Source organism: Protopterus annectens, chromosome 3.part1 (genome assembly GCF_019279795.1).
Source record: "Protopterus annectens isolate FY-2018-M chromosome 3.part1, PAN1.0, whole genome shotgun sequence".
Classification (NCBI taxonomy): Eukaryota; Metazoa; Chordata; order Ceratodontiformes; family Protopteridae; genus Protopterus; species Protopterus annectens.
The window spans coordinates 519,778,731-519,790,950 of NC_056732.1; the positions used below are offsets into that span (position 1 = coordinate 519,778,731).

The 12,220-nt window shown below is 42.6% G+C and overlaps 1 protein-coding gene across 1 annotated transcript in view; it reads left to right on the forward strand.

Moving 5' to 3' along the window:
• The window catches only part of GORASP1 (golgi reassembly stacking protein 1), a 584,558-nt gene that overhangs the window by 511,043 nt on the left and 61,295 nt on the right, over positions 1 to 12,220 (forward strand). The window contains exon 8 of the mRNA XM_044066947.1: positions 1,876 to 2,022. Within this exon, the coding sequence (XP_043922882.1) occupies positions 1,876 to 2,022 (147 nt within the window). The remainder of the gene's footprint in view (positions 1 to 1,875; positions 2,023 to 12,220) is intronic.

Consider the following 12,220-nt stretch of genomic DNA (forward strand, 5'->3'; position numbering starts at 1 on the left):
GCTACAATAGCTTTGGAGATACACTATATAGTAGTTCAGTGGTTAAAAAATGGAACTCTCTCCCCACTAGCATACAAAACGCATTGTCCAAAGCCTCCTTTAAAAACCTCATTAGGCAACATCTCAAGCAAAGTTGGCAGTGCCATGATTTCTCCCCAGGCTAGTGAAAGCGGATAAGGTACACATACTAAACCTAGAGTACTTGATAATAGTTTTCACTCTTACTCACAAACACTGGCTGATGTGCAATGTATGTATTGTACCTGTGTACTATGTATGTATTCTACCTGTGTTCCAAATTTCAGCTGTACACCACAAATCTATTAATTAGCTTTATTTTTAAATTAATATTTTCTTGTTTGTTCTCTCCAATGTAACTGTTGGTGTGCTGCATACCACTGTAAAAACATGTATACTGTCATTTGTGTGTATACTTACATCTAAATATCTAAATGTATCTGTAATTTTTCTATGTGGAGCTTTTCTCCCCGGGCCTCTGCTGAAAGCTGAAAAAGGGCCTTTGCGGCTCAGTCAGACATCCCCGGTTAACAAATGTAAAATAAAAAAAAAATATATATATATATATATATATATATATATATGTATATATATATATATATATATATATATATATGTGTATATGTGATATGTGTGTGTGTGTGTGTGTGTGTATATATATATATATATATGTGTGTGTGTGTGTGTAATAGTATACTTAATTACGTCAAAATACCCAAATGTCGATATTGCTAATGTCAAAAAAAATGTCGACAAAGCAAATGTTGACATATCACAAAGCTTGCTCCAAGGACTACTCTTGCAGCATACAAAGAAAATCACTAAAAATAAAGTTTTAAGGAGGGGGCAAGCTCCACTGCACACCTCCCATGTGGGGGGTGGGGGGCTGCAACTCTGAGATTGCACAATGCTGGGAAAAGGCATTTTCCCTAATCCCAAGGACTGTGCAGTCTCGCACACTTATCAACCATGTGTATAATCAACCAAATTGTAAAAGCTAAACAGATTTTGACATTAATGACCGTCAACTAAATGAAGGGTTCATATACAGACACACGTGTGTGTGTACACACACACACACACACACATATATATATATATATATATATATATATATATATATATATATATATATGTATGTGTGTGTATATATATATATATATATATATATGTGTGTGTGTATATCTGTCTGTGTGTATATATATATATATATATATATATATATATATATGTATTTGTGCTCACATGTGTATGTGGCTGTTTTGCAGAGAGAGTGATTTCATGTGTTTAGGAGTGGGGGGAGAAAATGCTAAGCATTTGTACTTGTTTTTTGGTGTGATTCAAAAATCCGTTGACTTTTTTCTTCCCTTGTACATATGCACATATACATGGATCATTAAAGGCTACTCTATTTTCTGTTATTTTTAACGTAGTAATTCTTTAAGTAATAGAATGTGATTCTCTATACATCTGTCAGCGTTGATAATGGCACTTCTTACTAGTTTAATATTTTTGTCTTGGAGTGTTTGGCCAACCACCTAGACCATGTAGTTATCTCAGCACAACCCATTATGTGTTGTTTAATGTCATCTTTTTTCTCATACATAGATTATTTTCTGGTTTGCTTCCCTAGCTGCTGCTCTGATTTCTTTTAGAGACATATCTGTCCAACAGTAGAGTTAGTGCAAAACTGAATCAGCCTTACAGGTTTAGAACTTGGCATACATTTTGACTTTCAAGGCTACTTTTTTATAGTAGAATGGCTGCTTAACATGCAGAGGAAGTCATTTATCTTTTACTAAAGTATTAGTCCTATTTGTTGTTTGAGATTTTAAATAATTGTTTCTGTTTTTCTAGGTTTTATTGATTTATCTAACACTTCTCTTCCTGAATTTACCGATGTGAGCAAAATACTGGACTTGTCAGTTCCTTCTACCGATATCTCTATGTTAGTGTCAGGAACTGAAAATCTTATGGTGCACGACAGTCCCATTACACACACAGGCAAGTATATGGCTACATATAGAAATTGCTTATTTTCCAAATGACCTATAAAGCTGCACTTACTAAAGCTGCATATTATGTGTAACATGCATATTAAAATGAATGGTGGTCACAGGCTTTGTGTGAAATGTATGTACTTCTTATCCATAATGGTGTTGAAGCTCATGGACTGTTTTGCATGTAAATGAACACTGCTAAAATATTGCTTTGAGTACTAATTTTATAAGAATGAGTGTCTGAGTGCAAGGAAGTTTGGTATGTACAAATGGCATTCAATGCAGATATATTTTGAGGGAAAGCTACAGTTTGTCACATACTGGTACAACAAATTTCAAAATGTCAACACAAAAAGATCACGGAGTTCCTTTAGTTAACGTTTCACTGCATTAGAAATGTCAATGTTACATACTGTTTGCTTTAGTTTTGGCTTCTGAAACTTGGAGAAGATTGGGAAGGTACAGTTTATGTTAATTTTCCACCTTTTGTCCTGTTTACACACAAATTAAAATTCCTCATTTAAATCACAGCAAGGTAAATGTTTGCCAATAGCGAGTATATGATGCAGAAAATTTTAACGTTTATTAAATAGGAGGGGATTACAGCATTGATATCAACAAGTCACATGATTAATCACGCGATTGGATAAAGTGATTTAAGTTTATGCTTTATTTGTTATCCCTAGAAGAACAGAAGTGACTACTGTGATTTTTAATGTTTTAATACAGTTTGGTATTTTGTGTATTAACATGTAGATTTATCATTTTTTGAGATTGTGTTTGGATAAGAACATCAGCTTTTTAAGCAGGCTTTTCCCCTTTTTTTCTAAGTTTGTGCAGCCTTGGAATTGGTATGCATCAAAACTAGGGTGTGGGGACTTGCCCCTCCCATCAGGGTGCAGAGTATTTGGAGACTTGTGCAACATTCGAAGTGTCGCTGTTTTGATTGTGTGATGTTTTGCAAGATTAGATGTTTTAGTTAAGAACAGTTATGTCTACTAATCACAGTAAACCTATGTTTTGATTGTTTTCTGTAGTGTAATGTTGCTGAAGTGAATTTGGAGCTGAATGATGTACTTTGTATTGTATATCTCTGTGAAACTGCATAAGCCATTATTTCCTTTCTTCCATGACAATGGCAACCTTAAAATTAAAATAATAATGTATCAGTGTTTTATGGGCTTCGACTGAAGATGGCACCACACAGACATCTGTATTTTGCCACCATCTTCCAGAAATCTGGGTGAGATGGAGTTTGCCAGGACTGGTGGAGGAAGGTACAGAGTTCTGAGGATTGAACCAGCCATAGGTCTGCAGGCAGGAAGTTCCCTAACACAGCTCTAGTACAAAAAAGGCAACATATCAAGACCCATTATAATTAATTTAGACTTGAATAGGTTCATAATTATAACTTTTTTGTTAAGATGGTAACTTTGAAAACTTTTTCTTTTATAGAGCACAATTTTTACATGACAGTCATGTAGAAGGAGGATTCATATGTTTATATTCCAGTGGGAAAGAGAAAATTACCATTTTTAATTTCTGGTTCTATTATTAGGATGATCCATAGCCCCTTGAGTATTTACAGATGTTTAATTCTGTTTGTGCAGCTAAACAGAATACCAGAGACTGTATAGTGCATTCTGGATTACCAGATTATCATTCTGATTTTCACATAATGCAGAAAAATGTCAGATAGGTGGCAACACTAGCCACTACTGATTTCAGTCCCCTGTTCCTTCCCCTGCTATTCCATTACCACTTGGTTCACTGCACATGGAACATTCCCAGATGTGACTGTTCATCAAGTGAGTCCTCAATGTCCAGAGGAATTTGCACCTTAGCTACTGGGTTTTGCACTCTCCATTGACTGTGGAAAGGAGTAGAAATGCAGGAGCCATCAAACTAAGGCTGTCTGGTGTATACTGAGGGGATAGTTATTGGTTGTCCGTAGTTACTTCACATACTGTGTAATGAGGTGTGTGCATCCCTTTTCAGTGGTAAAGCAGTGGGCCCTCCCCATCTCCATTCTTGCAGTTAAAATACATGCATAATCCAAACCAACATTTCTATAATGTTGCCTGCAATCTGGCCACCTTCAACAAGACACTTTCATTACAAACTTAAATTTAATAAACTGGGGAGTGCAAAACACAATTAAGATAGATCAAGCATTAGCATTATTTAATACAATATATAGCACTATTTAATACAATATTTCTAAAAATTCTAAATGTGGCTGTACCCATAAGGACCAAATGAATTAAATTAAACCCATCTTCTTGGCTAACAAAGGAAACTAAACAGCTTATGAAAAATAGGGATAAACTATGGCAAACCTGGAAAAAATTAAATACTGATGTCAACAAACAAAAATAGTTAACAATATTACTAAAACCAAAACCAACTGTGACCAAAAAAAAAAAAAAAAAAACTAGTGTGTAAAATTGCAAACAGCAGATCAGAACTACTGTAAGATATTTCTGGTCTACTGTCAACAAACTCATACATCCAGCCCTGTTATCCCAACCTAACCTTAAAACAAATGAACCAGGATACTCCATTGCTATCCAATTTAACTCGCACTTATTCTGCTGCCTCTCTGTTGAACCCACAGTCTTCATCAACAACCTCCAGACCCTGCAGCTCATTCTCAAGCTCTCAAACTTCAGCCATTCCCAATCTTTACTATCCGAAAACTATTCAAAACTTTGAAACCCACCACCCTTGCCCCAGACAACGTACCAGCCGAGTGCATCAAAATAGCTGTACATGATGGTCAAATGTAAGGTTGTAAGGCATACCCTTTGCCCATCTTAATAAAATGGTCTGTCAAGAAAGTCTGTTATCACTCTTTGGAAAAATTCCTACATACGTCTCCTACATAAGGGTGGAAACTCCACTGACCTGTCCAATTACATCCTGTAACCATCCCAAGTTCTCTACATTACTGAAAACTCACTACTTTCCCCTACACAGCATGGTTTCTATAAGGGTCACAGTGCCACCATTATACTGCTGAGCTTTGATGTGAGAGTGTTCAATCTCGCCATTTGTTCTTACACATGGGTTCGGAGCCGATCCTCGGCTCCGAGTCGGCCGCTTGGCAAAGCTCTGCATCGAGAAGAAGCTCGAGACCAACCTGTCTCCCACAATTCCCTCTGCCTTTACCCCAGATCTAGTTTGCCGCTGCAACGTTCGCATCTTTTTCGATGAGCTCAGACCAACTGGCAGATAAGATATCCTTTTTTTCTAGGATTACTTAGAAAATTCTTCTAATTTCAATTTAAGACCTTTAGTGTGTGTGTGTGTGTGTACGTGAGTCGAGGGTTTCTTAACCTTATACATATATATATTAATATATATAGCTAGTTAGTTTCCCTCGGGGCCTACCCCACCCACTAACTTCGGATTTTGCTACTGGATTTGACCTAAACACTATATACTTGTGGTACCATCCTTAGTGTTTTTTTGGCTGTGACTGTCTGTTAGGACTGTGTAGGTATATATATTTAGATATATATAACATTACTGGATTTGACTGTTTTATATACTTGATAATGTCTGAAAAAGCAAAATCAGGGTTCAAACGGTGCCAATGTGGACAGAAAATGTCTGTCACAGATAACCACAGCTCCTGCGTCTACTGTCTTGGCCCTCTCCATCTGCAAGAAGACTGTTCCATTTGTCATTCTTTCAATGGAAGGGTCATGACAGATAGGCGCAGGAAGCTCATGGGCAGAGGCCTTTTGAAGCCTGCCTTTCAAGAGGCTCTTGATAAATCGGACCAGGCATCTAAATCCTCGAAGGAGTCAAAGACGTCGGAGCCCATGTCATCGGCTCCGAGCTCTTCGTTTAAAGTTCGTTCACCGGTTCCATAGACCTCGGGGCCGAGTGTCGAACTTCTGTCTGTCACCGAGCCTCGAGTCTTGGAACCGGTGATGGAGCTTCCACCTCCTGTGCTTTTGAGATCGGCTCCATCTTCGATTCCTTCAACGCGTTCTTCTAGACCCCTCTCTGACTCCGATGTAGATCGTGTGGTGCAGAAGTTAATGGAGAATACGGCCTTGTCCAAACTCATCTCAGTCTCCTCCCAGTTGGTGTCGAGACTCGAAGGCCTTCCCTTATCTCCATCTGTTCCTCCTCCGAGGCCTATTCAGCCTTCGGAGCCGGGAGAGGCTGATCTGATGATCGTGGAGCCCTCGGTGCCGGAGCCGTCTTTCTCTCGGTCGGCACCATTCACCTCGACTCTGACGGATCCATTACCGGAATCGCGGAGCCGACAATCTATCCTTGGTTCCGGGACAGAGAGTTGAACCGATGTTTCGGTTCCGACTCTCCCTCTCGGTGCCTCGGCACGGATCGATTCGGCTCCGTCCTCGGGGTCGATGCCCTCGGTCCCCGTCTCGGGGATCCCTCCGCCTACTTCTGCTCGGGACCCGGGGGCCTTCGACCTTATGAGGAAGGTGTTGTCGACTCAGACAACCACTTCAGCAGAGACAGCCTCTCCTTCCCATAAAGGCCCGTTATCCTCCTCTGCACCCACTGCTACTTCAAAGCGTCGAGCACCAGTCTCTCAGCCACTCCCAGAGGGAGCCCCTTCTTTCTCGGAGGCTTCATCGGATGCCCCCCCCCCGAGGAAGTTCAGAGGAAAAGATTGTGTAAGAGGAGACACTTGGATTCTCCACAAGAATCCTTAACATCGGACACTGACTTGGATGAGTCAGAAGGGTCCCCAAAATCACCCTCAGAGGATGTCTCCTTTTCTGACATCCTGGAGATCCTGAAACAGAGAGGTGATTGGCAGGCCCTACCCCCTTCTGAGGATGAGTCAGTCTTGCTGAAGGCATTCGGTGCTCGCCCTTCTTCCTCCTGGGTCACTCCGCCTTCGATGAGTTGATGGATTTGATTGCTCAAGGGCGGGAGACACCTGACACAGTGGAGCCAGTCCCTAGAAAGCCTAATAAATATATTACGGCCCCGCAAGACAAGGCATATCTCACAAAGGGAGTTCCAGTGGACGCTATGGTGGTGGCAGCTGCCACTAAAAAGGAGATGTCTGAATCTTCCTCATCTGTCCATCCGCCTAACAGAGATTCTAGGACTATGGACAGGTATGGGAAGCACATTTTTAGTTCACCGGCTTTTTCCATGCGATCGCTGAACTATTTGACACATTTTACATGTTTACAGAGGGATCTAGTCAAAGAGTTGGGAGATACCCTCCAGGGTACTACAGATGCTGCTGTCGCGGAAAAAGTTACAGCACAGCTCAATACCCTTACATCAATTGTGAACTCGTCCATGAGGCTCATCTCGTATGCAGCCGAAGGGTCGAGTAGGGCTGCGGCTTCAGCGATTGCTCTTCGTAGACAATCCTGGATGCGCTTATGTTCCTTTGCGGAAGCCTTCAAGTCTTCCTTTACTAACGCCCCATTTGATGTTGCCACTCTCTTTGGCCCCAAAGTAAAGGAGACCCTTACCGGGTGTGAGCAGGAGGGAAAGACTCTGTCTGCTGTCGGAGTCCGTTTTTCCACCCCATCCAGACCGTACCCCAAAGGGCAACGAGGTGGAAAAATGTGGTTTCGAAAACCCCAAGGCTCTTTCCCAGGCACACAGGGTGATGCCCCCTCCAGAGGCAGAGGGGGGGGGGCAGAAGTGGAAGACGTCGCCCTGGCGGCAGAGGGGGTCCGCAAAACCAAGGTGACAGGGATACACTCCCTGGGAAGCCTTTCCAGCACTCCTGAGAGGAGGCCCGACTGTCCTGCTCTGGAGGCAGTCGGGGGCCGCTTAGCTTTATACCCTCAGGCCTGGCAAAGTCTTACCTCAGATGAATGGGTAAAAAGCATTATTACCAGAGGTTACAGAATTCCATTTCTATTTCCCCCATTACCGCAAAAAAGACTCCCAGATGTACCGCCCCATCTGCGAGATCCTGCAGCTATAGAAATTTCCAAGCTGCTAGAAAAAAAGAGTCATCCAACCAGTCCCGGCGGACCAAAGAGGATTCGGAACTTACTCAAGGTTCTTTTTAGTTCCAAAAAAGACAGGGGACTGGAGGCCAATTCTGGACCTAAGCAAGCTCAATACCTTCGTCAAGAAAGAAAAGTTCCGGATGGTCATGCTTCAATCGATCCTTCCATTTTTACAGAAGGACGACTGGATGTGCTCAGTAGATCTCAAGGACGTGTACTACCACATCAAAATGGCCAGAGCGTCCAGGGATCACTTGCGCTTCTGGCTGGGAGCCAGTCACTTTCAGTTTCGGGCCCTGCCCTTTGGTCTAACCTCAGCCCCCAGGGTTTTCACCAAATGCATGGCAGTGGTAGCGTCTCACTTGAGACGCCTAGGATTCCAGGTGTTTCCGTATCTGGACGACTGGCTCCTTACTGCCACCACCGAGCTTCGACTGATTCAGGCCAGGGATTACACACTAGAACTTTGTGTTCATCTCGGAATTTCCATAAATTTCGAAAAATCTGCATTACAGCCATCTCAGCATATCTCATTCATAGGAGCAGATTTGGATACTCGTTGCTTGATTCTAAGGCTTCCCTCAGAAAGAATAGCCTCTCTACAAAATCACATATCTCTTCTCCTGTTGTTCAAGAAATCCCCGGCCAAACTGGTTCTAAAAGTTTTGGGTCTCATGGCGGCTTCCCTCATTGCGATACCCTTGGGAAGACTGCACATGAGAGTTCTTCAATGGCGGCTATTCGCACAATGGTCATACCAACAGTTACCGTTGACACACGAAATTCACATCACAAACATCTGCAAATCGCACCTGTCTTGGTGGCTTCAGAATTGCAATCTCTCCGGCGGCCAACCGTTTGTGCTACCCACTCCGACAGCTACGGTGACCACAGACACTTCCCTGATAGGGTGGGGGGGGGGGGCATCTTTCAGGGACAGACAGTCCAAGGAGAATGGACCAATCTAGAGTACAACCTGCACATCAATGTTCCGGAGATGAGGGCAGTGTTTCTAGCGTTGCAACACTTTTCTCCCCTTCTACCTCTAGGGACCATTGCAGTTCAAACGGACAACATGTCCGTAGTCTGGTACATAAACAAGCAAGGAGGAACCAAATCTTACCAGTTATGCAGAGAGGCCATGAGAATTTGGCAATGGGCAGAGTCCATGGGTCGCTTTCTGATAGCAACGCACATCCCGGGGTTATCCAACGTCATAGTGGACAGGTTGAGCAGAGCCATCCTGTTACCTCACGAGTGGTCCCTCAAACAAACAATTGCGGACATGATATTCCGCAAATGGGGCCAGCCTTGCTGCGATCTGTTTGCGTCTCCAATGAACGCCAAATGCAGAAGCTACTTCGCCCTATTGCCCCCGCCAGGGGAAGTCCCCAGGGATGCTCTGATACACGATTGGCCCCCGTGTCTCCTGTACGCCTTCCCTCCTATACCTCTGATTCCAAGATTTCTGCAGAAAGCCAAGAACCTGGAGAGGACTGTAATTCTCATTGCCCCATTCTGGCCTCATCAAATTTGGTTTCCCTTTCTTCAAGAACACCAAATACGGGAACCCTGGATCCTGGACCCCGAGCCGGATCTATTGACCCACTCGTCAGGGGCTCCCCACCCATCGCTCCTGTCCCTCAGACTAGCAGCTTGGCTGCTCCGCTTCCTTTCTTAGCCAGGTCTGATCTTCTTTCTCCTGCGGTTCAAAACATTCTAGTAGCTTCTCATAAAGCTTCCACTACAAAGATTTACACTAGTAAGTGGAAGCGTTTTGTATGCTGGGCAACTACGCAACATTTGGATCCCTTAATAGCCCCACTAAACAAAGTCTTAGAGTTTCTATCCGTACTATTTCACCAAGGAGCTTCTCCTGCCACCTTGAGGGTTCAATTGGCTGCTATTTCAAACTTTCATGTAGGAGAAAATGGAGCGCCTATTATGGCTCATAGGCTTTGTAAGGCTTTTCTAAAGGGGTCTTTTCATATTAGGCCACCAGTCAGGTTCCCTACAGCACCATGGAATCTGAACCTCCTGTTATCACAACTAATGCTACCACCCTTTTAACCAGCCTCTTCCTGTTCTTTGAAGTTCTTGTCATGGAAAACCCTCTTTCTAGTAGCTATCACTTCAGCCAGACGAGTATCAGAACTTCAAGCTCTTTCCATTAAACACCCATATTTGATCTTTCACCCTGATAGGGTATCCCTTCGCACCAACCCGTCCTTTCTTCCCAAGGTTTGTTCAATCAATAACATTAATCAGTCCATTGAGCTCCCCACATTTTTCAAGAACCATTCCAATAAGCTGAAATATATGTTACACAAGTTGGATGTTCATAGACAACTCAGATTCTACTTGGATAGAACAAAGGATCACAGAAAAGCAGATCAACTCGTTATAGCCTTTGCGGACAGCAAAAAGGGCATGGCAGTGACAAAGCGTACCCTTTCCAAATGGCTATCTGATTGTATTACTTTTGTTTATACTGCTACTGAGCAGAGTTTACCCGTTAAACCGAAAGGACATTCTACTAGATCAATATCTACATCCCTGGCTCATGCGGCCCACCTACCTTTGGACACTATTTGTGCGGCCGCCACTTGGTCTAAACCACATACGTTCATCACTCATTATAAAGTGGATAGGGTTTCCAGGGACAGGGCAACCTTTGGTTCCACTGTGCTCAGGAACGTTCTTCCTTGAGTCTCTCAGGGTCATGGAGCTAGGGACGCTACCCATGTGTAAGAACAAACGGCGAGATTGAACACACCCACATATAGAAGTTATGTCCTTACCATAACATTCCATGTGGAGTGTTCATCTCGCCTTTGTTCTTACACTCCCACCCTCCCACCCTCAGGTCAGGAAGAACGTCCAGTTTCGATGTCTGGTTTGGTTCTCCCACTTCTGATTCTCTCAGCTGTTACTGCTGTTTTCAGCTATGCCTTAGTATGTATGTTGTATGTTTCATTCCCGTTGGAATCTGGTATTGTTTGCAAACTAGATCTGAGGTAAAGGCAGAGGGAATTGTGGGAGACAGGTTGGTCTCGAGCTTCTTCTCGATGCAGAGCTTTGCCAAGCGGCCGACTCGGAGCCGAGGATCGGCTCCGAACCCATGTGTAAGAACAAAGGCGAGATAAACACTCCACATGGAACGTTATGGTAAGGACATAACTTCTATTTATAGCAGCAAATCAAAGCAAAAAAAAATAATCATATGTCTTCCATATTCTTTCAGTTGTCCAAAGCCTTTGACATACTGTCATTCCTAAAAACTGCAATATGTCTTCTCTGGGCTTTGATAAACTCTCACTAATTAGATTTAACAGTCAAACAGACAAGCTGTAAAGTAGCAAAACATCTCTTCTTTCTCCTAGTACCACGCGAGTCCCTCAAGGCTCTATATGAGGTCCACTACTTTTTAATATATTCATTAATTACTTGCATTTAGCAGTCATCGTCCAATGTGCGGATGATTCCATAATCATAATCATCTGCTCTGTCAAAAACATGTTTAAACTACAACAATACATCCAAGAAGCTCTCTCACAGATTGAGACTTGGCTAACTGACTGACAGCTCCTCCTAAACCCCCAAAAATCCAAACTTATCTTATTCAGCCCTAAACTATCCAACCAAAATAACTTCCTTTTCAGTTCTGTCATCATGCAATACCAAGGGAGAAGTGGTAACCCATGCCAAGCTACTAGTGGTTCTCATTGATGAGAACCTAAAATGTGACAACATAAAACAAGCTGTAAAAAGAAAATACAACAAAAATTGAGACCTCTGTAAAGCCAAACCATACCTAACAGAGCAGACTAGGATGTGCATTGCCTAAAATATTTCCATCCCTGCTCTCCAATATGCAGTCCCCCATACTCATCGATTTACAATCCAGTCAAATCTCCTTACTTGACTGGTGCTATAATTAAAATTAAATTACAAAATTTGCTGCCAGCCATCATTAAATGACACAGCACTGCCTCACACTAAAACAACTTCAGTGACTGTAATTATGGCACTGTTTGACCTGCTCACAGCTTATGACACATGCTCATATATGACCTAGACAAATGCCCAAGTCTAAACAATATTTTCGAACTCCACAGTCGAAAAAAGATCACTACGCTGCACTGACAAAATGTTGCTAAATGTAAATAAATCGAGCAGTGCAGCTGGAGACTCCCTGTACTCCTGTCTTTCTCAAACCCAGAATTC